At 41.4% G+C, this 24,965-nt stretch overlaps 1 protein-coding gene across 1 annotated transcript in view; it reads right to left on the bottom strand.

Moving 5' to 3' along the window:
• Positions 1 to 24,965, bottom strand: part of AP3D1 (adaptor related protein complex 3 subunit delta 1) — a 71,115-nt gene that overhangs the window by 21,653 nt on the left and 24,497 nt on the right. Inside the window, exons 2-15 of the mRNA XM_026654880.2 lie at positions 19,788 to 19,883; positions 19,055 to 19,135; positions 17,941 to 18,021; positions 15,582 to 15,689; positions 14,148 to 14,277; positions 12,169 to 12,308; positions 11,799 to 11,872; positions 8,649 to 8,698; positions 7,431 to 7,480; positions 6,864 to 6,912; positions 5,411 to 5,556; positions 3,291 to 3,439; positions 2,968 to 3,198; positions 728 to 959 (exon numbers count right to left, since the gene is read on the bottom strand). Coding sequence (XP_026510665.1) covers positions 728 to 959; positions 2,968 to 3,198; positions 3,291 to 3,439; positions 5,411 to 5,556; positions 6,864 to 6,912; positions 7,431 to 7,480; positions 8,649 to 8,698; positions 11,799 to 11,872; positions 12,169 to 12,308; positions 14,148 to 14,277; positions 15,582 to 15,689; positions 17,941 to 18,021; positions 19,055 to 19,135; positions 19,788 to 19,883 — 1,617 coding nt within the window. The remainder of the gene's footprint in view (positions 1 to 727; positions 960 to 2,967; positions 3,199 to 3,290; positions 3,440 to 5,410; positions 5,557 to 6,863; positions 6,913 to 7,430; positions 7,481 to 8,648; positions 8,699 to 11,798; positions 11,873 to 12,168; positions 12,309 to 14,147; positions 14,278 to 15,581; positions 15,690 to 17,940; positions 18,022 to 19,054; positions 19,136 to 19,787; positions 19,884 to 24,965) is intronic.

Below are 24,965 nucleotides of genomic sequence, written 5' to 3'. Positions count from 1 at the left end.
AATGCAGTGTTTGCAACAGTCACCTCTTATTTTGAGCTGCCTGCTATGAAGAGTTGCACTCCAAAGGTGTTCAGATAGGGTGATAAGTGTGGCATGGTATGAAATCACAGAGATTGATGCTGCTCAATATGCAAACACGAACATAGCATTTATAGATTTATATCTTTGCAGGATTGGTTTGGGCTGTAACTGCATATTATGTGTGTGTCTTTTATTGGACCAACTTCTGTTGGAAGGTACAAGCTTTTGAGCTACACAGAGCTCTTCCTCAGGTCTCAAACGCTTGTACCTTCCACCAACAGAAGTTGGTCCAATAAAAGATATTACTTCATCTACCTTCTGTGTCTCATATGCTGGGACCAACAGTGCTACAACAACACTGCAAACTACTATTTATATAGACTGAGATCGGTCTAATGGTTAAAGCACAGGACTGCGAGTCAGATTTGGACTCTGCCACAGTCTCGCTGTGCGAGCGATCTTGGGCAAGTCATTCAATCTCTTCGTGTCTCAGTATCCACATCTATAAAGTAAGAATTGTTTACGCACCTGCATCACTGAGGTGTGCAAGGTACATAATGCCAGCAGAGATCTTGTATGACAGGTATTTATATAAAATACATGCATGACCCATGCAAGATTATGTTAATCCACTATCACAAATGAAACTAATAGTAGAGGTTTAAAGATCATTTTGACAAAACCAAAGAGAGTTTTGCTCCCTTACCCTCTCTTGTACTTCTAGATCCGCACTCTGTACAAACTGAGGCAAACGGTCGACCATCAGCTGGGTAATTTCCTGGGCTGCTTCTTTCTCCCCAGCTTGCTCTTTCTGCTGTAGGATGGATGCATAAAGCTTTACCATGTTCTGGACATAAACTGCCTGGATGTGGCCTGGTAGAGTGGTCACTTTAGGCCTCAGCATTGCTTCTAAGGTCTGGTTTGATTCCTCAAGGTGTCTGAAATACATGGAACGGACGCAGATGAAGGCAGAAAGAGAGCGGAGTCAATTTAAGAAGCTTGACATTTCACCAAGTTTCATATAAATCTACAAAAACTGTTTAGACATTAAAAGATTTTCAGCAGAACTCTGTGTTGGCCTAACTCTATTCCCAGTCAGACAGCAGCATTCCCCCACCGTCCCCCCCCCAAAACCAACAAGGAGTCCGGTGGCATCTTAAAGACTAAAATTTATTTGGGCATAAGCTTTCGTGGGTAAAAAAAACCCACTTTTACCCACGAAAGCTAGTCTTTGAGGTGCCACCGGACTCCTCGTTTTTGTGGATACAGACTAACACGGCTACTCCTCTGATTTTTGTTTCAGACTCTCATCACTAAGGCTATGATTTAGTCATGGGTATTTTGCCAACAAACAAAAAAATCACAGCCCGTGACCTGTCCATGACCTTTACTATAAATACCCCTGACTAAATCTTAGCTGGGGGGCCTCTGGGGTGCTGCTGTTCTGGGGGGCCTCTGGGGCCAGCCACCAGGGGCCGCACCCAGGGCCAGTTGCATCGGCCGCTGCTCCGACAGTCCCACGGGCCGCTCCTGCAGCAGCTGGTGCGGCTGGCCCCGGGGCCCCTGCTTAGGTGGCCCTGGGATCAGCCGCACTGGCCGCTGCAGCAGTGATGGAATCCAGGACTTCTGGAGATACACACGCAGCCTTACTCATGACTGCCTTCACAACCAGAAGGGATGGAATATTTGGGGTGAAATCCTGGCTCCTATTTAAAATCAGTGGGAAATTTGCCAGACTTCTGTGGGACCCAGATTTCACCATCTATTCTAAATGAAATTTTAGATCCGGAGGAAAGTATAAGGATGCGCAAGAAATCCATTCCTGTCAATCTGGTAGGTGACATAAGGGCTTCCTTTTTCATTAACTACCCTTCGTCTTTGCTTGTTTTGACTGGCTGGGGGTCTGCTTTTAGTCCAGTACTGTTTTAATTTGCATTATGACCCACATTTTTGGAGATGAGCACAAGAGAAAGAAATAGGACAGCAATATAAATATATATACAGCAAGTCCATAAATGCTTGAGATCTACAATTTTTTTTTTCTTTAAACACAGTCCCAGGTTACAGTAATAATCTTATGTAAGCAATACTACTTATGGTTCAACTCTGAAGAAGTGGCATTTTAGTTTCCATTTCAGTGATATCTATTAAAAGCGTGCTCAATTTACAAGTTTTTTTTTTTTTTTAATAAATGTTTGCTCTGCAAACTCAGTCTAGGATCCAACAGTAAAGCTATGTTTTTTCCATCTTATACGTCACCAGTAACAAAGGTTTGTTATACCTGTGCACACCTATTAAACAGAAATGGAACTTAGTAAGTGATATTATTAATGCATAAGCAAAAACAGAATCCAGCTTTCACACTGCCGGTTTTTGTGGGTCAAGTTACATTTTCCTATTTAAAAAAAGAGTCTCTTCCCATGGCTGTGTGGAAGACTTGCACAAAAAGGAGAAGCTGGCTGACTCTGTAGGGGAAACGATATATAAAATTCTGTCAAATGCAGAAAGTTATCAAACTGAACAGGAAAGTGTTTTCTATTACCTCTTATGCCTCTGAGATTTGAGTTGACAGTATCCATTTAAATCAGACCAAGATGTATTGAGTTAACACCACCTTTCCCAGGGAATGTGCATGCTGCCTCTCTGTTACATCACTTCTACCCATATCCATCCCTTCCTTTCTCGGCTGGCAGGGATATGGATGCAAGAGACACGGACTAGCCCAACAGCTTTTCAAATGCAGTAGCCATTTTGGGTAGGAGCAGCTGCACCAGTCTGGGAAAAGCAGTGGTCACTCTGAAATACTGCTTTGTTGGCTCTATGGTTCATGTTCTGAGCTTCCATCACCCAAGACACCTTCACTTTCGAGTGACAGGAGTCTCAATCTGCAAACATTCTGCTTTTCACCTTTCAAAAGTGATTTAAAAACTTTCCCTTTGCACTTACTCTGAGAACTCCCCACATATCCAGGCAGCAGCATAAAGCACCTCACAGATGCCGTTCCTCTGAGTGTTGCTGGCTATCAGATGGGCATTGTCCAGGAGCATAGCCATCTGGGAAACAGCAAACTTACGAATGGCTTTAACCCTGATAGCTACATCCAGCATCTGAGCTGCTATAAGGTGACCGTGCCGAGTACCTTCCAACCGGGTCAGTTCCACCAGGATGCTTATGTACCTACAGAAGGTGAAAGTGATACAATCTTAATAGCAGGCAAGCAGATGGTGCCATCACTGCTTATTTCAAAGTCTACATGCAAAAGTACTGACCATTCAAAGTTTGTGATGTATTGGTAGTTGGATTGGCTACATATGTCTATGATTTTGGTCAGCAATTCATCTCTGTATGTTGTCCCTTCCGCTTTGTCCACATGAATCATCAGTTTCTTCACTATCTCCATCAAGTTCTTTTTGGACACCTGTTTTAAGAGTGAAATGAGACATGAGCCACAGACAGGTAATGCGGACTTGCTGTCAGGTCTTTCCCATTTCATAAAAGCTGAAGAAAGTAGTAGATACTTAGTAGATGTACCTGTATCTGTTTGAGGGTGAGACAGGTATTAAGAACACAGAGAGATACTAACAACATCTCTGGCTCTGGACTGCTGTACAATTTAGCTGCAGCCAGAGACTGAATTTATTTGTTGGGGCACGTCTCGATAGCGTTTGTGCCAGCCTAATGGCTGGACACCTGTCATTGGACACTTGATCTAGCAGAGGTTTATCTGCATAAGCCCAGGACTGAACTTGGTAAGACCCTGACCACTAGATCAGAATAATTTTCAATCCGTAACTGCAAGGATACTATGGTGATATGTTATGGATATCATAAATCACATTTTAAGTCTGAGGCTAACCCCATACATTTTAAGAGCCTTTTTAATTTTCAGTATTTTCCCCAATGACTGCTCATTCTGATTTCTACCCCTCAAAGTGCATTATAGGCAGAAGTGTGACTAGGTAACTATGATACTACCACCTTAGCAGATCTGCCCCACGCGTGTATGCAGAGTCACATTTGACAATCGAAATCTGGCTATTACTTTCCAATACAGCTCGGCAATAATGAGCCATAACAGAACTCAGAATTAGTAGTACAGTATGGCAATGACACAGAAACCTGAAGGAAGACAGCTGACTTTTCAGCTTCTGGTTGCAGTTTGCCATGTTGATGACTTGAAAAGACTATTTTACCCTTGTAAACTGAGCAAGTTTGATAGACTTATGAAAACACCCCTCTGACCCAAAAAACAATGCTAACTTTATAAGTCACTTATCAGAGCATAACTGCTCTTTAACTTGCTCTGGGAACCTAATATATTGACATGTAGCAGCCAGTAGGGAATTCAGTGCAAGTTTGTGACCACCAGCATCTGCAGTCATATCACCTCGTGCTATGATGACAGCACATCTCAGGCTTGATCAGTATATAGATGGAGACCTTCCAGGAAGCGTAGCTATTGCAGAAGTGCTGTTGATGACTCAGTATATGGCACTTTTCCTTCTGAGTCAGTGTTCCAGCAGAATGCTAGGCAGCACTGCTGGAAGGGCTGTCTTTTGAATATGTAAAAAAACATTTTGACCTCTTGTCAAGACTCCCAGGCAATTATAATTTGGTTAGATATTCTCTGCCCAACTATGAAGCAACCAGAAAAACACTTTAAACGGGACACAATATTCTTTACTTCCACTGCCAAAATATCACAGCATTTTAGGAATGAAGTCTGCCACGATCCACCCATGTGAATGTATTTTTATAGAGCTTTTTGGATGAAAGGCACTTTATACACCAAGGTTGTAACCACAGTGCCTTCAAAACCTACAAGATTATCTCCATTAAGCTGTATTTCTTTAGTCTAGCCAGCATTGTTAAAACTTCCTTGAACAGTAGCAAAACACACAACACACATGCAAAGGAACAGAGGCACAAGCACCTGGGATGAGATTGTGTGTTGCACCTCAAGGCCCCAGAGGGACATGGTGGGGCATGGCAGATTAAGGTGGCTTAAAGCCAACTTTGTGTCCTGATCGGATGCAGCTCCTCAGCTCCAGCATAATTTAGACAGCCCTGGAGTCATGTTTGAGTTACAGCATCTATAGTACAGATAGTAGTGGTGCCGGGAATTTCCAAAGCACTGTATGCTACAGCCCCCACCCTCAACACCCTGCTGGTTATCTGGTCTGGTCTATGACAAGGTTTGCAAGGGGTCTTCAGAAGGCAGCCTTATAGATGTCTTCTACAGTGCCTGTGATCAGGGGAATCTTTCCATGTCGTACCAGCCCCTTCACCCTGCATAAAGGGGCCAAAGTAAGGGCAAGGATCTCACCGCAGGGCTTTTTTTTTTTTTAAGTGCTAACTAAGGAGGGGGGAGGAATACACAGAAACATACCATGCCATATAGGAGATCTAAAGCTCTGAGTCGGATGGATTCATCCTTATCATCCAAACACTGGAGAATGAGATCCTTGTGGGACTGAACTGACTTAGGATGAGTTTTCAGGATTTTGGACATTGCTAACAAACCCAGGTACTTCACTGTGGGGGGAAAAAAAACAAAATACAATTTTTCCACATATTATACATACTGTATTGTTTCTTGCAAGCACAGGGGATTTTAAGATGGGCTGACTTTCCCATCTAACCTCAGATTCCAAATATACTGTTTGGGATAAACTTTGACAGAGGGAGCACATTTATCAGATAGAAAATGAAAAGGGCAGCCTAAGCTTCTATTTCTTCCTTTGCCCCCCACGTGTATACTCTCAGCCGAGTCACCCCCATTCAGGTTTTGCCATCTGTAAAGAGTGGCAGTAACTGTGGCACTTTGAGATGTACGCATGCACTCCATGTGTGCAAGATTAGATTATATTGGCCAGCAGTGTCAGTTGGAGTGTTTGCACCCTACATGCCCTGATCACCTTCTCCACCCTCAAAGACATAAAAGGCAAAGCAGGTCCACCATTCCTCCATAGCAGCAGAGAAGGAGCGCAGGTCATGAATTCCATGTAGAAAACACATCTTAAAGAACCACAGTTATTGCAAAGTAAGTAACCGTTCCTCCCAGACTGGAGCTGGAGAGGTGCCTGATATAAACAGCGCCAGTAGCTGGTACCATAAAGGAATTAACGGCTGCAGATAGTAAGAGACTCAAGCTGCATGGGCATAGCAAGATCACGCTGTACTGAAAATTCCTATGGTGCCAGCAGCATCTGTTCTGCCAGGTCAGCATCAGGTCATCTGCACTGCTTGCACCAATGTTGGTACTGGATGAAGTGCAGACCGCTGCCCAAGATGGTACCGCATGTGCTCAGTGGCTGGGTTCTGCCAGAGTGTTAGAGCTACTCCAATAGTGCAAACAGAATTAATATACTGAAAAGGGGCTGTTCTCGTCTGAAAGTGAGGAAGACATTTATAGTTCTCGCTACAGGTGCTTGGAAAAGATTCGTCACTAAAAAGGATTTAAATGGTGTTGGCTAGAAGTAACTTATGCCAATGCATTTCCCAGCACTAACAAGGTCTGGCAGTCTTGGATTTTACCATTAGTCTATGGAATAACTAGCGTTTCTTGGATGTGCTTCCTCACTGGAAGATCTACGAAGGGAAAACCCAGGAGATGGAGAGAAAATTATTTTTGGTTTTAGATCTAACATACCATAAATGGCACTATTGTTCATCTACTTAAAAAACAGCTAGTTGTACATGTTTATGATTTTCACTATTCTTTAGTACCAATTCACACAATACTGGGCATTCTATAATACCGCTCATTATTTTTAATACCACTGCCACTTAGCCCCATCAGATCGGCCACTGAAGCCTCTAAGAAGACAAGCAACACTTACAGTTCTGATCTGAATCTTCTATTAGTATTCTTAACTTCTGAACACAGAGCTGGAAAAAAGTGCAAGTCGGGATTAACGTGAGCTTTGAGAAGAATACTATTTAAAATAGTCCCTTAATGGAGATGACTCGCTATATTAGGGTGGGTGCAATACATGACAAAGCAGTGTTACCAGGCTCTGTGACCACTGGTAAGACAGTATTGTTACATTAACTGATCATAAGATGAAGGGAACATGGAGCTCCAGTGATTGTATTCTGAGTGGCAATTGATCAAAAGCAATAGCAAAGCCTCTCAAATTGAATCTTATTCTTAGGCATCTGGCCTTCCCTGCTCCACACACCCTTTAGGGATAGGGGAAGCAGAAGAGAGCACACAGAAGCTGAATTTTAGAGGAAAGGAAGTTTAGGAACCTATCTGAGAAATAACTAAATAAAAGCCAGACAATAAGCAAGGCTGTCCGATCAGCAGGCTCCTACTTCAAATATCTGAAGTATTTCTTTCCCCCAGTTTTCAGAATAAATAGGTATGACGTGGCAAAATACGAACATTAAGAGAAGTGCTGTACCTGGATGCTGGCACTGTGATTGGGCATCCCAGAGGATAAAGAGATCAAAACTGAAACACACAAGCACTAAAGTTACATGCGTTCAGCACAACAAAGTATAAACAAGATAAAACTTAATACACAGTATCTGGCTTAGCCCTCATGTGAAGATGTGTTTGGTGGTCTCGCCCTAGTGCTTTCTGTCAGCCATGGTACAATGTCAACACAGCTGTGACATCTGTTCAAGCAAGGCCCCAAGAATAGACTAGCATGATATTGCAGAGCAAAGGGAGGCATATGGGGGAGCTTTTACAAAGCCTCCCAAAGAGCACTGTTTTCACGATGCCTTGCTCTTGCCAGGGTAACCTTAGTCTCCCTTTTACGGTTTCCATCTAGCAACCCAGACACTAATTAAAAGGTCACCAGTGACTGTACCGCTGGATTTTTGTCTGTAGTTCCCTGAAAAGATGAGATAGCGGTGAATCCTACTCAGAGTAATTACATTAAACCCAATCAAGTTAGCAAGAGCCTCAGAGGGCAAGGCAGGCTTTACTGTTGACTCCAGTGGGCATTTGTGCAGCTTTGGCAGTGTATGACTCCATGGCAAACAACTCAGAGCCATCACACAGCCTGTCAAAGTGCATCCATGTCCATGGCAACAGAATGGGCATTAAAAGGCAGGGAGAAAGCTCCTTCTTACTCAGCCAGTCGGTTCCCTATGAGTATTCAGGCATATCTGTGGACTGTAGTCACTTGAGAGTTATTTCTCTTTACTCCCACTAACCCTGCAGAGCCAACGTTTCTGGGAGAGGGTGCTGGATTCTATTCTGGCTCATGCATCAAGAGAACTGTTGGCTTAGTTTGAGGGTCTGTGAGCATGCAGCTGTGGGAGAGTGCTTCATACAGGTACATAGCTTAATACTGTATTTGCTGGGTTTTGTGGGTTTAAGTTGTGCATTATTTAAAAGTGTTTTTATATTATTTTATTATTGCTAGCTAAGTTTGGTTTGCTTTTACTTTTAGCAAGTTTGATTTATATTTTGTTAGTTTATCCCCTATATATTGACAGCAGAGGATTTCAGTTTCAATTACATAGTGAGGCAAGTTCACTAAGCGATTTAATGTGGTTATATGAAGTTAATTGAACCTGTAGGTAAAAAGGGATTTTATAGCTGATGTTATTTAACTGCTGCCAAAGTTAAACATGCTCTTTTTTAGGTTATGAGTTTCAGTTCTCACCTGCTATCACTGTGTTCACACATTCATACAGAAGAGACATGGCTGAGGTGCTACAGGGAAGAAACAAATCAAGTATTTCAGATAAAGAAAAAATATCACATTATGAAGAGTTCTCAAAAACACCTTTTATTACACAGAAAATTACCAACCTTTTCCTCCCTCCTCCATATATTTTTGAACTAGATGAAATAATTCTTATTCTTCAAAACAATCAATACCCAGTCTTCATTGAATCCAGTTAAATTTATGGGGGTGGAGTGGTAAACAACTAGTTTCTCAATCCATATTCCTGACACCTGAGAAATCCACAAGGTTCTACTTTACACCATTTTTATTCTGGGAAACAAGCAAGCAATAGCACCATTTTAAGTGGTATGGGGAAACTAAAAACTCAAGATCTCAGCATCAAGTACAGATCACTGCCCCAAACTTGGCTAAGAACTGAACGAATATAAGGGTAGGGTCAAATTAAGACCACTAATGCATGTGAAACACAGGGCTGGTAGAAAGCCCTGAATTCTCTCTCCTCCAAGACCATTAAATGCTGCTCAAGCAACTGATCCTTTCAGAAGTTTACTGGATTGTGTCCATTATTCACCTCTACTAGAGAAAAATCTGCTTCTTTACAAGTCATTTTCCCAAAATGTATCTCTACTTGGGTCTGTGCCCAAAACTTTTGCCTGCTCTCAGTACTTTGCACGCAGCATGCTATCTCCAACAGAGGGTCTCAAAAGCACTTTACATAGCTGGTGTCCTCATTTACACAGGGTGGAAACTGAGGCTCAGAGGTGAAATGACTTGCCAGAGTCAGTGAGCGTGATAATGGTAGGAGTAGAACCCAGAGGGATGGTCCACTGAGGTAATGAACTACCAAGTTAATTCCTGATGTCGCAGTCACAAATGACACTATAAAGATGACTCAGCACAGAGGATCTAAAAACCCAGTACACCCAGGCTCAGCACATAGGATCTAAAAACCCAGTACACCCGGGTCCCAGATAAGATTTTTGTATTGTCTATGCTGTTAGCAGTTGGTGGCAGGTTTCTTGCCTTATGTGTTAGATGACACTGGACCAGGAACATCATGACTAATACGATGGAAACCAACCAGACTTCAGGTTAAAGTCCTCACAAATAATTAAATGTATAACTATTGCAGGAGGAGGAGGAGGAGGGAAGGAGAGGGGGTGTAGATATACATACTGTCCATCTCGCTGCTTTTCTTGAAGTAGTACTAAATTTGTATTTTTGCCAGTCCTGCAATGAACTGAACCCTCTTTAGGTATTTGGATGCAAGCCCGCTGGCTGTTCGAGAGAGAGATGGGTTACAGCAGACACTTTTCGTTCCTTAGTCTATAACTAGTAACAAATGGGCTTCTCTTCTAGCAGCATGAACAGTGGAAACTGAGGTAATGCTTTAATTCGAAGTTACTAACTACACTTAAGACAACGATTGCAGGTGAACTAGCCCCAGAGTTTCAACACTTCGGGTCTGACTGCTCTTGAGACTTAACTTGAGTTAACTGACTGCCAATTAATTCAATTTAACTTTTTGTAAATGCTATTCTGGACACTCCAAACATGTTTGCTGTTTACCCTAGGGCTCAACTGAACCCTGTAGAATAGAGGTATCCTTAGTAAATGGCTGCAAGAGGAATTTGATGCAAATGCATTCCACAATATCTATGAAATCTGGGAGATCAAATAAAAGCATGGTGCACACAGATGGACACAGAACCCACGGTGACAAAGTCTATTGATGGAGACACTGACAGCACAAAGCAATTGCAGCCTCCTTTTTGGGTGGCCATCACAATTCAAAAAGCAGGCAATACTGACCAAGCAATGGACCATTTCAGAGCATCCCTGTCGCCTGGGACTTCTATGGAGCTCTCAGAAAACTAAAGCTCATTCTGCAGAATCCCTGAGGGAGGCTGGTGGCAGCAAGGTGACCTGACTTCCCTCCTGCATCTCCCAGGAAAGAATCTCTCTGGGACTCAGCATCCACTGTAGACATAACAGGTGCAGGCTGCGCTTCCCAGCCCCAGTAGGGTGAAATCTAGGTCTGTGCACAATTTTTCGAGCCATCTGACCAGTCCCTAGTACTGGCTATACTGTTAACTTTAAGTAATATTTTTTATAATCCATGGGCCTTTAACATTTAACTGTCTCGTTAAATACAAAATTAAGCTTCCACCACAGAGCAGTCTCAAAGAATATTAAATGGACGGAGAAAAAGTGGTTTGTTCGGGCACCGCTCCCTCCACTATTATACTGTCGATGATACTGTACATGTTTGATTGAGAACTTGCTCACTCACAGCTCACCTCCTGTCTCCTCAACATAAACAATCAATCCTATCATGACTACTGCGAGCCTTAACAGAAAAGATCCCCTCCTCCCCCTCTAAAACAGGGGTTCCCAATCATAGAAGGGCAGGACTGGAAAGGACCTTAATACGTCATCTGGTTCAGTCCCCTGAACTGAAGCAGGACTACGTATTATCTAAACCATCCCTGACTGGTGTTCTTCTAACGTGTTCTTAAAAACCTCTACTGATGAGGATTCCACAGCCTCCCTAGGCCATTTGTTCCAGTGCTTAATTTCCCTCACATTTACAAAGTATTCCTAATGTCTAACCTAAAATCTCCCATGCTGTAATTTAAGCCCATTAGTTCTTGTCCTGTCCTCAGTGGATACAGAGAACAGTTTATTCACCCTCCTCTTCATCCCAACCTTTTACATACTTGAAGATTTATCATGCCCCCTCAGTCTTCTCTTCTCCAAAAGAAACAAACCCAATTTTTTCCAATCTTTCCTCTGAGGTCATGTTTTCTAGACCTTTAATCATTTTTGTTGCTCTCCTCTGGATTTTCTCCAATTTGTCCATACTTACACATCTTTCTAGGCTCAGCACAGGGGACTTGACTAGATGGCCTTTCTTACGTCTCTTCCAATTGCCAGTCACACATTCACAAGACGTTTTAAAAGGATATTTTATACTAGGGCTGCTCCAGTGACATAATTTTAACTTTTGATGCCTGGAGCCAAAAATTTCCAGATGCAATAAACCTGTGCTAGCATGAATGGAGTCCGCCTAAACAATGCTGAAGAATTAAGGAGGTGAAACAAGTATATTTTCAGACTTACCTATGTATGAGATTGGTAAGTGGCTCAATCAATTTCTTTCCCAGCCTAGGTTCTAATGGAGTAAGAGCACCAAACTATTTGAAAAGAAAGGGAGGAAGGGAAATTCTTTTAATAGCTAGCTTTCGCCAGGGTAAAACAGTACTATCGTCATTTATGTGTCACAACACAACAAAACAAAATTAAAAGGAGATATTTTGTCTCCTTTTGGTTGTTATGTTCCATTATAACAGATGTCTGTTTCTCTTCCTTGTCATTTGGATTTACTAGTAATTATCCCTCTAAGCAACAGCTTTATTTTCACACCCAAGGTGCTGTTAATGAGCACGCCAGCCCTGGAAAAGAGCTAACATAGAAGAAGTGGAATACTTGCCAACTTTATAATTTTAATGAGGACCCAATTATTGGTTGAAGACGTCATCAATTTAAAAAAGAGCGGAGCAAGGGAAAGGTAGTTCTTGGGATTGCGTCTGGCCAGCTCACAAATAACATTTACTGCCGCAGACTGGACACCTGGGAAACAGAAGTGGAAGAAAAGGGGTCCAATCAACAATTCAATTGTAGCTTGATTTTCATACTCAAAACAAACAGAACAAGAGCAGCTACAGATTAGACTAGTGCGGAGCTGGAAGTATTGCTTATCCTCATTTGCAACGTTACTCCATGGAAGAAATTATATTCCAAGTATTTTAAATGGAACCTGCAAATGATTTTAAGAAACTGGGCTTGTGCCTTTTTTGGTTGCTTTATAATGTAAAAGGGCACAAACGTTCTTCTTCCCCCTCTGTATATGTTTTCTACCTTTAGAAGTACCACTAATGTTAACTCTGGTCTTCCCTGTTTCTGTTGGAGGATTTGTTCAGGGGGTGTGGAGGTACAGAAGATATTCACCATTAATCCTCACACCTTAAAGATTTGACGAAAAGCCTCCTTTCTTCAAAGTGTTCATTAGGCATTTAAGTTAAATAGATGTTATACGTGACACAGAATGGTAAACAGTGACTAAAAATCCCTTTTCATTTGTTCCAACTCCCACAGGCTTGGTTTTTGATCATAGACTTTGCAGTCTAGACAGAACCTGGTTTCCTAACACAGGCAAGCAATGTTTTGAAGAGCCTTTCATGGTTTATCCATCATAGAACCCCAAAAGGAGCAAAAGCACAACCCCCCTCCCCCTTTTGCAGGTTACCTTTTAACATGAAATTGATTCTTTCTTGCACACATCACTGGAGGGTGGGTCTTACCTTACCCTAATCAAATCAGGCCAGCGAATCTATTTACATTCTCTCACTTTAAACACAAATCAGCTGAAAGTCATAGGCTTGAGTCTCAGATGGAACACTCAAAATGAAGATACAGCATTTCCATCCGGTGGAGATAAATAAGCATCCTAAATAAATTCTGGGAAGACTGTTTGGCTACAGAAATGTGAACAATAATTCTTACAGTTGGTGGACATAAATAAAGTTCTCCATGCTGCAGATTCCTCGTTGCACTAGGTATGACTAAGGCTGCGAGTTTGTCACGTAGGTCACGGATTCCGTGACTTCTGCAGAGGCTGGTGTGGCTGGCTCGGGGGCTGCCCGAGCAGCTCAGGCAGCCCCAGGCCAATCGCATCGGCCGCTGCTGGGGCAGTCTTGGGCCACTGCGGCCCCCTCCCCTAGCAGCAGCAGGAGGAGTTTGGGTGTGGGAGGAGGCTCAAGGCTGGGGCACAGGAGGGGGTGAGGACTCTGGGCAGCGCTTACCTGGGGGGGGGGGCGCTCCCTGGAAGTAGCAACATGTCCCTCCCTCCACGTGCTGCCTCCACCCCCAGGCACTGCCCTGGAAGTCCTCATTGGCCGCGGTACGCACGTACACACGCGCACCCCCCCAACAGCATTCCCAAGATTTAGTCAGGGATATAGTACAATTCATGGACAGGTCACAGGCCATGAATTTTTGTTTACTGCCAGTGCCTGTCCATGACTTTTACTAAAACAGCTCACGGGCCGTAGTTTGCTCACCCCTGGACTAGAGCATGAGAAGCAAAAAACACTGAAGTTGACTACTGTATTTTCAGTAGCCAAGCTATGTGAACTACAAAACGTAAGAATGGTTTTATGTCATTAAGATTTAATCCATTAATTCAGCCTAGTAACAAGTAATGGCCTTTTTATTTTTTTAAACACAAAATGTTTTTAATCTGATCACATCCCTTCAAGTGTTCAGGTGCCTGCCCATAGGTACAGCAATAATTTATAATATGTAACCGGTTAACTTCCTTTGCCTCCCATGAATCAACCACCACTAAAAATTCATGTCTTCACTGAGGTCCCGTTCTGCAATAAAAGTAGTTTATTAAAATTCACTAACCAGGGTCTGGATCTTCCAGTTTCTCTTTAAGGCGAGGGAATGCAGGACGGAGGGACTCAGGGTACTTCAAAAACACTTTGTACATGATTAACACTGCCTTCTTCCTGATATAAGGCTTTGTGTGAGACATCTGTTAGTGAAACAACCACAGTCAGACTCTTAACATGCTCACATTCCCAAGAGGTTTCTTTCAATATATCATTTTTAGTCAACGCCTCCACAGCAATACCTATAAAAATTGATTCTGTTGGGCAGTCTTTCCAGGCAGCTGCTCTTTTAGTGCACTCAGCGTTTTAAGATAAAAAGCAAAATACTGTCAGTCATGCAAGTCAAAACAGTCAAAGCAGTCCCTTTGGGCTGGCCAAGGATGTGTGATTTACAAAAGACCAGGGTTCAAGGATCAACCACAAGACTCCCACTCTGAATGTGTTGTAGAGCACCTGCTCCCTACTGGCCTAGGATAAAGAGAGGTTGCCAGTCACCTTGTTCTTAAAGTCGCTGCACTCAACCACGCCTATTATTCAATCTAACAAGTAGCATCAAACAGCGATCTTCAAGGCAGAAACGTGTCCAGCCTCAAGTACAGCCAACATGGGCCGATGTGATAAGACGCAATCAAGCTAATACAGTGACAGAGGATAGGGGAAAGAAGCAGTGTCTCAAACGTATCAAAAAGCTTGTTTAACCAAACTGCTCCTCCCTCACCATTAAATAGCACCTTCACCTTTGGAGTAGCAATCACATTGGATGTATTAATGCTTATCTCCATTACCATACCCCATATGAAGGGGTTGGGTCACTAGTGCTGCTGACCCATCTGAAGCATGTGGTAATAACACTTGAAAGGAGTACTCATCGTAAAAGTGGAAAGAGGACAAAGAACAGATCTTATACCAGAAATATCACCTCTAATATACTGATACTTTAATGATGGTCCCTTCTGACCTTAATCATCTAGTCTCACCTGCACACTGAAGGCCATAGAACCTCACCCACCCACTCTGGCTGAGTTACTCAAGTCCTCAAAGCTGCTCTCTCCCTTCAAGAGCCAAGCTGAGCATGGTGAAGTGGTAGGAGTAACAAGGAGGACTATACTACCTGACCCAACGTAGTAATAATGTCAGTGCATGATCTCACTTTAAAAGCACATCACCTACTTGTTTTTGGCAGTCTGTGGTCCCACTGTGACAAGTTTCTAAAATGAACTCTGGGTGCACAATTTGTTTGCTAACTTTGAGACATGAACTGTGAAAGAGATTACACAAGTCAGGAGCTGTGAAGCTCCCGAGACACAAGAACTGCTAACAACCAATTACCGAGTTTTCAGGCATAGCACTCGTAAATTTTACAAGGAAGAGTATGCTTCTAATAGTCTAAATATATTCTAGACACAATCATATGGAAAAAAGGTTTGCTCACTTTTTATCAACTCACCAGAGTCATGATGTCATTTGCCAAGTCTCTGGCAAGATCTGGAGTAACAAAACAGGACAAACCAGTCAGTGCTACTCCAGTATCATACTGGTTAGGGCTACTCAGATCCTAAAAAAGTAAAGACAGGGTTAAAAACTTCTGATTTTTAACAAAGAAAACTCAGGGTAAAAGATAAACATCTCAAATATAGATGAATAAAACTGCCCTGTTTAACAGAGACAGAACAGAGCTTCCTTTCTACAGAATATCTGCTCTGATATACTGGTTTGAGAGGATTTACTTATCTGATTTTTTGAGAAGACTGTCACTTCTTTAGTACACCTCTACCCCGATATAACGTGACCCGATATAACACGAATTCAAATATAACACGGTAAAGCAGTGCTCTGGGGAGGGGGTGGCTGCGCACTCCGGCGGATCAAAGCAAGTTTCACCTATAATGCGGCAAGATTTTTTGGCTCTCGAGGACACCGTTATATCGGGGTAGAGGCGTACTCATCCTCTGAGATGGTTAGGCACTAGTTTAATACATATAATAATTTACATAACTAAACTACAGAATATTGGGAGCACAACACACATGGCATTTCAGAAGCTGCATATGCTTCTGGAAAACATGGAAATTTTTCCGAGTGTTTAGGGTCATTAAAAATCTTGACTGAAATCTTAACCCTATACAAATCAGTGGGAGTTTTGTCTCTGACTTCAGTGGGGGTCCACTGTTTGATATAGTGTCCTGGCTTAACCTTCCTATACAGCTAAACTAGAATAAGTGTAGTTTAAGTCCCCATTAACTACAGTTTATCTTTCCACTAAAGACAGTATACCAGCTAAACTGCAGAATACATATTTTGTCAATTTTCTCTTTATTTTGTTTTTATAAAATATTGTATACTCTTAGATATTTCCAATTTGAGAGGACTGTTTCAGATTTGCATTATACTTGTATCTGAATTTATTTTGACAAGGATTTTAAAAACAAAGCAGTTATGGAAAAGATCAGTCCTTAAAAAATATGGCAATTGGTGCACAAAAACATGAATAAAAATGCATGTTTTCCATATGAACTTGCAAGCTTCATATTTAAGATTCCCATTCCAATGATGGATTGGGAGTTCCAGACATGTCGTTCAGACTTTGGGGCAGTGTGCAATTTACACTTCATTTCAGTACCCCACAGCGGGTGAAGGGAAAAGATTAGGCTGACAATATTATTAAAATCACACTTTGGAATAAATGAAAGTGAAAGCTCTACAGTTCGTTTTGGTTTTAATGCTTTGGGAGAGGTTATGGTCCCCTCTTCTAAATACATAGTTGCTAGGTCAATGGAGCATAGAAGAGCCTTAACAAAGGTGATTTTAGTACAAAAACATCCATAAAAGAATGGAAGAGACTTGTAACAAAATGTGATTTAGAGAATACCAGTATAGCAGAGTCTTCATAACAAAGGGCTGAACATATAGTTATAAAATAAAGGACTTATCTGTCAGACCTGAACATAGTTTAAAATATAATTAAAAGGAAGAACACTGGTTCTTTAGGTTAGAGACTGAACACGATCCCATTCTGCTGATTTTCTCTGGAGCAAGCAAGAACCATGGTGAGCCATTTATAACAAAGCTAAGCACAGACTAGTATCTGATGGAAGAGTTGTCCAAGTATTTAGGGTCCTCAAATTAAAAGGCTGTTTATTTTAAAGACAAACTAAATTAACATTTGTTTTAAGATTTCTTATCTATTTGCAGTAGCTGATCAGGAAAAATGCAGATCCATTAATTGTGAAAGGAATACAAGTAACAAAATGAATGCCATGCCAAACCAAAAGAACACATTTGAGCATGTTAGTACAAGAATAAACAGCCTTAATGTAAACAGCTGCTGTTCACCTGTTTTCTGTATAATTATGTGGGAGAAGGTCAAGGGTCTGTCAGTGCTGGATGAAGCAGCCTTTCATGGATCCAAAAAGCAATCTCATTTCTAACTAGGTAATTAATCACTCAGTTCCTTTCAGATACTGCAGCACTTTCCCCACCCATCAGCCTCTTGCGTTGGCATGTGTGATATTGGGAGCGTCAAGAAAAGTTAGGGTCTTCATGTTCACTTTGCACTCTGAACAAGCCCAGACAGTTGGGCCATGCACCAGGGGGAAACAATCTGACAATGGTTGTCAATTTTCGGATCAATCTCTGACAAACTCAGGTATCAGGCTGGAATGTGAGCCAAATGATGACAACTCTGCTCACATACCTACATTCCATATGACACAGAGATTTTATACAGCTTTGAGACGCCAAGTGGGAAGATGGAATAAACACCTTACAACAGTCTGAATTCCTTCCTATTGAAGCTAATACCTTACCTTTCTAATCTGATTGGTAGTCAGCATAATTACATCAGTCCCTTCATGAAAGCACTGAGAGGCAGCTAGGTAACCAATTCTCTGCACAGTTAAGAAAAACAGAAGGAAATGAGTCATTCACAAGTGTTGATTTTCCACAGCATCTTCAAAAGATTGGATACTCCTCAAAAGATTGGACTGGATACTCCTTCAGCAGAATTAGCATACTGCATAATTATATACTGAGAATATGTCATCTAATGGTTAGAGCAGGCAACAACTCACTATTGGTTCTATATGATCAGTCCTTGTACAAATTGCTTGTGTGCACTTAGGCCAGTCACTTCACCTCTGAACTTCCCCATCTGTAAAATGGGTCTAATTTAGCTACCTCACAAGGGTTTTAAAACCACCACTCCAACTGGCATTGTCTCCTTTGTCCATCTCATTAAAGAGGCCAAGGCTTCAAGGAGCCAAGGAGACTGAACTCCACTCTCCCAACTGTTGATGGGCCCCCTGAGAACACCACAGACTCATCAGGGAGGGGGAACTGGGAAATGCTGCACTTCTGCTGCCAATGCGTCAGGTGGAGTGAGGACTTCATTCTCTCGGGTTGTCAATTCAGTACCATTCACCAGCACTGAATTTACTTTAAAGAAAGTTGCCTGGTGGACTAACAGCAGCAGCAATATGGTAGATTTGGTTCAGACCCTCTGCCTCACTCTGGCTGGAATGGTAGTGCTCTTTTGGAGAGATGGCCTACTTTCCTGGCTCTTGAGAAATACTCTAACAACAACTAGAAACCTAGAAGCTTTGTCCACCCTCCTTGGCTAGACTGTGGCCTTTCCCAGCCTCAGACACTAACTCATGAAAAAAACATTCCAAAAAAATATAATGAATAAAAGAAAATACACCCACTGATGAGCAGCCTTAAGCAACCTAAACAGAAGAATAGAGACCAGGGCTATCAAAAAACAAGGATACACCCCACATGTCTGGTTGAAGAAAGTAATGCTGATGTTTTATGTCCTGTCTGACTGTTAGAAGCAAAGGTAGGACGACTTCAATCTATATTGAACGATACAGTTGATAATGGATGTGTTGGCTAGAATACTCAATTATACAGACCACTTACTTTGAATGTAAACTTTGATGCACTCATTACTTCAATAATATTGAATGCAGCCCAACTGATGTCATAGCCCAGCATCTGTAACTGTTAAAAAAGGAGCCAAAAAAAAAAACACACTTCAAAATACAAGACCCAATACAACCAGGAAATTTTAAAGAACAGGGTAACTGTTACAAGTTGAAAATGTACAGTAATATTACTATAGAATGTGTGTTCTGGACAGCTGAAAAGTCACATGGCTATTTAATTTTATCTTCTCCCACCCTTAGAATATAAAGGCTTCAAGTAAAAGTCCCTTTTAATTAAGCAAGTGTCCAAAAAGAGTAATTTCAGATATTAAACCTACTCGTACATCACGTATTTAAAATTTTTCTCTTTCCTGCTGCTGCTTGAAAGGCCCATGCAAAGAGACGTTGACTGACTATAGAGAAAAAAAAATGGCAAAATCTTCTATGTACGAAGGGCTGTCAAAACACGAAGAAAATTTGTCTAGCCTTTCAGATTCAAGTAGCACTAAAAATACTGTAACACCAGTAGGTATTCTCCAAAGAGGAGTGATTTTTATTTTTTTTTAAGTTGGTGACCCTTTTAACCACTTTCAGAAAATATCATGCTTAAGTCATATTACATAAGTAAAACTAAGAAAAGTAACTGAAGGCACAGTTCACACAGTCAGTTAGAAGTTAGCAAGTAAAATAAAAGGTATTGTTACATTATAACCTAGCAAGGTACTTACATATGTAAGTTTGCAAACTGCATTTGCTTTCACTGCAATGTTATCCTGCTTGAGCTCTTGTTTGATCTCATCGATACAGTGGGAGATGTACTTTGCCTGAGGGAAGAGAAAGTTATTATTTTCATACTCAGTTACATGATCCATTCTTCATCCTGTAGATTGCATGTACTTTAGCAGGACCTGACCTTAGTCTTTGTTTGCTCATTTCCAATTTGTCACAAATTTTCATAACCCACTGTTTTGATAAGCATTCAATTCTTAAGAAACTACTTGCCAATCAAAACCATTATGCTAAATGTTACAGCCAAAAGTATGCTGAAGTGTTTCTTCAAATCTCTTTTCAATTTCCTGTGAATAAATCAATTCAGCCCGGACCCACTCTTTAAAATCTTAACAGGAAAGAAGCTTTAGGAGGTTGTGTATATAACAGTAGGAGCAGATTCTACTTTCACCATTTGTAGATCATACTAGTTATCTGCCTCACTGGGGAGTTAGGACAATTGTTTATTATGTGCCAAGAGAATTTAGGATGCCAGGCACTACAGAAAGCACAATATTAGTTTCCTTGATTAAAAATAATTGTATGCTACTCTTAGTTATATTTTCTTAACAGAACCACCTACACATTGAGGATCCCATTTTCAAATGCTCCATCATACATCTTTAACTATCTATGTTACAGCCACAATTGTTCTGGCTGAAAACTAGATAGGACTGCCTTTGGAGCCCTTCAATGCCACTACTTGCACAGCAGAAGGGGTCACTATTGAGCAACTTAAGACATTTGTTTCTCAGTACCTCCACCCCTAAATGATTTCCCAATGAAGCTGAATAAGCCACCAGCTCCAGAGGGAGTCAATAACCCAGTCTTTCTTTGCGTATTTATACATTCAGCACCCCAAACATGCAGCTCACATTCCCATTATTCCTACCAAAGTGCCAGGGGACAAGACTTTTAGGAGGTAAATCTGGAGCAACTGTTAATTTCAAGTAAAAGCAGCAAAGAGTCCTGTGGCACCTTATAGACTAACAGACTATAAGGTGCCACAGGACTCTTTGCTGCTTTTACAGATCCAGACTAACACGGCTATCCCTTTGATACTTGTTAATTTCATCTGATTTCTACCCTTTAGACAGCAGTATTTGGGCTACTGCCTTGATAGTTTGGGAATTTTACAGTCAGAGAGCTGTAACTTTGCCATTTATATTATTTGATAGCTGTTGCACCTGCTTACTCATATGTATATCTCAGAAACTCCAAACAACCAAATGTTGTTACATTACAGCTACGTGTTTGGGGACTATTTCTTTCTGAAGGATCATGTACTTGCCATGTCCTTCCTGCACACACACTTCATTTTAAGAAGTCTGTTGAAGCAGATATTTTACTCTATAAATTGGCTTTTATTCAGTCAGATATTCTTTCAATTCATGATGATTAACTCTGATTAAAATTATTATTATAAAGGCATCTACAAGTTACCACCCAAGATTTCAAAGGAGGAAAAAAGCCTTCCCTAAAAAAGCCACACACACACACACCAAGGTATTTATAATTCCAAATAAATTAACTGTCAGAGGAATCTAGTCAAAAACAGATATCTGAATTATCTAGTATTAATACGTAGTTCTCCCTAGTGACTTACTTCTTACAGCAAGTTACATCTGAGAAATGTTGGATATGGAAATCCATTGGTCTGCTGCCATTACTGAATATTTCTCCTCTTTATACTGGAATTACTGCATAATCCTGACTGTTCTCGGGCCTTTTTTTAGAATGCTAGAGTGATGCTCTTGCTTCAAGTCATGGGAGTTAGTCACTAGATAGTGAAGTAGGGAGGCTGTATTATCTTTAATAAAATAGCAGATCCAGGCAAGAAAAAGGCATTTATAGTGGAAAAACAAACCATGGAGTGATCCTAGTTAGCGCAAGTAGCAACTGCATATTAATTTAGGGGCTTCACATTCCAAAGCAGCAGCATTATGGTGGCAGTTCACATAGCTATAGTTAAAGGTATAGCACCATTTACATTGGAAGGATACAAGATTACTAAGCATAGATCCATCTGGGAACAGTTCTGCTGGCTCACCATCTTCACAAAATAAGTGTTACAAAATTTGTAAGTTAGAAGAGAGAAAAACAGAAGTTGATCACTTCTGATTCTAGTCAGTTCAGCTAGCCCTCACAGTTTTGCAGCCATTGGGTAGTGCAGTGAGAAGTTTGGAGGGGAATGAAAAATGAATGCTATCTCCCTTCAGGGGTGAAAGTGAGCCAGTACAGGCCAGTACTGAGTACCGGTAAGAAACCGCACCGGCCCATACCCAGCCCACATTAAAGCTTTAATATCCCTGCCCCTTTTGCCTCCCCTGTCAGTAGGGTCCATACCAGCAGGGCCGCCGCGGCGGGGGGGGGGAGCACTGTTAGAGCGCAGGACGGTCCTTTGCTGCGGCAGTGCTTTAAGGATCCTTTAAGGGACATTAAAGCGCTGCAGGGTCCTTTGCGGTAGCAGCGCTTTAACGTCGTTGCCCCTTCCCCCCGGCGGCAGCCCTGCCGGTAGGGTCCGTACCGCCGACAGGGGAGACAAAAGGGGCAGGGACATTAAAGCACTGCCGCTGCAGTGCTTTAAGGATGGTCCTTTGCCAAGGCAGCACTTTAATGTTGCTGCCCCCCTCCCACACATTGGAGGGACCGCAGCAACGTTAAAGCGCTGCCACGGCAAAGGACCCTGCCGCGCTTTAACGTCCCTGCCCTTTTTGACCCCCGGCCACTGACGGGCGGGGGAGGAGGGGACAAAGGGAGCAGCTGTCCTGGGGCCCGTGATTTAAAAGGGCCCGGAGCTCTGGGCCCTTTAAATCAACACGGGAGCCCCGGGAGGCGCGGGCCAGGCAGCCTGGAAGGGCTGGCTGGGAGATCATAGAATGTCAGGGTTGGAAGGGACCTCAGGAGGTCATCAAGTCCAACCCTCTGCTCAAAGCAGGACCAATCCCCAGACAGATGCTGACCCCCAGCCCTGCCCCTTCCGGGGTGGGCAGGGGCGCAGAGCCACGCGCGCCCCCCACACACACCGGTAAGTGTCCTCAGTTACTTTCACTCCTGTCTCCCTTCCACATATACAAGCCATTTAGGAAAAAAAGACTTAATTTCAAGAAATTGCCCTATACTTTTTAAGCAAATCATGCAAGACGAAAGCTTCAGTACATTTGTAATTTAGTAATTTATTTTACTATCAGTATTTCTCATTCTTTCAAAATACAATTAAATTAAAAGTAACAAGAGGAACAATCTTGACAAAGACAGAATGATGAATTAAGGCTGGAACTTGGGTTCCATTTCTAGAGCTTGAAACTATGTTCAAAAGGGTTTTAAAAGGGATGTTGCACTCAAATTTGATCTAAAACTCAGTTTTTGTAAAAGCAAAAGTTAATAAAAACCTAGTTTTTATTTAAAATGCCCACCGTAAAGCTTTGATTTTATGTAGCAACTTCCCCTTCCTGCTGTGTTTGGAACCTCAAATTTGCAGTACTTTAAAATGAAGCAGATTAAAACAGAAGTGAAAGAGACTTCGTTGTCCACACAAATGCAAAACAGAAGACAGCATAATTAATGAAGGAGATCCTTTAAAATTCTTTCACTCAATCTAAAATGTTAGTATCAGTAGTACTGATATTTTTTTATAATGTTATTTAAACTGACAGACAGTTTCCCTTTAAGGTGAACTATGAAGCAAAAAAAGTTTATTAGCCTTTTACAACTTAAACAAAACCCTCGTGCTTCATTTCCCTTTAAAGATCAAAATATTGCGTCTTCACTTCCCTACCTTTGCTGAAAGACCTTGACAAGATCGAGGCCCTAAACAATGTCACCTAACGCTGTAATAAGTTTATTCTGATAAAATGAGATATAATGAACAAGTTCGAATTAAGCAAAAGTTGAAAAAAGTTTTACTACATTTAAAAAGTCTAAATGTTGTATAATTCAAGAACAGGTCAGAGTGAAGTTTGCAGCATGTGGTGACTGATTGCTTAGCTAGAGCAGTGGTTCTCGAAGTTTTGTATTGGTAACCCCTTTCACATAGCAAGTCTCCGAGTGCAACCCCCCCTTATAAATATATTAAAAAGTGTTTTTAATTTAACACCATTATAAATGCTGGGGGCAAAGCGGGGTTTTGAGTAGAGACTGACAACTCTCTACCCCCCATGTAATAACCTCACGACCCCCAGTTTGAGAACCTCTGAGCTAGAGGAACCCAAAAAAAAAGCAAAATCAAGCCAATTTTTTAAAAAGGAGAATTTTTTAATATTTCCTTTGCCAGCCTAACATTTTCTTAGTAATATTATATTGAAAATTCGATTTTCCTATTAATCATTATTCCAAACTTGGAGACCAAATTCATTCATAAATGCCCAAGACAGAGGGATTGGCCCTGCTTTAAAGCACAAATCTCAACTGTAACCTTAACCATTCGGTCTCTATAATTAAGTTATTCATTCTACAGAGGTTTCCTCTGTCTACAGGGGTATCCAGGTTGAATTTAAAGAACACTATGACCTGTCTCACCCACTGTTTTAATGTCCTAGGATGCAAGTTTGCCTTCATACACTGCATTCTAAGTATCATAATAATTGCTTTGTAAATATCTTTCAAATATCCACAATATGACAGACTATGTAGAAAACAATCCCATTCAGACAGACTGGAGAGAAAACATAATTTAAGAGTTTAAAACTAAAAAACGTTTGATATTTATAAATATGCACTTGACAGGAGATGCTGACAGTTTCTCTTATACAATGGACAACTGAACTCTTAAGCAATACATTGTACCTTGCCTTAAATATTTTATGTTCATGTAGCAGTGTGCTGGAACAAGTGTCATTGAATCTTTCACATGCGTATCTAGTTCCCATATCCTGGCAAGCAACACCAGTGCTAGCTTTCAATGCAGGACTATAATGCAGATCCTCCTTCCTCAGCCCAAGAAAACAGACACCATTCTAGCAATATCTCAAAACTCTTTATGGACATTAAATTAAGCCTGACAACACCCTGAGAAAGTCAATATCCCCCAGGCTGTCAATAAAGAAAATCATAACTGAATGATTAAATGGCTTGCATGTGTCTTCATAACAGGTTCCTAAACAGAAAAGAAACATTGGCTTTTATGTATCTGGGCTCAA

Source organism: Terrapene carolina, unplaced genomic scaffold (assembly GCF_002925995.2).
Source record: "Terrapene carolina triunguis isolate 2854851 unplaced genomic scaffold, T_m_triunguis-2.0 Scaffold194, whole genome shotgun sequence".
Classification (NCBI taxonomy): Eukaryota; Metazoa; Chordata; order Testudines; family Emydidae; genus Terrapene; species Terrapene triunguis.
The sequence above is the reverse complement of the archived record's forward strand: the minus strand, read 5'-3'. Positions and strand labels throughout refer to the sequence as shown.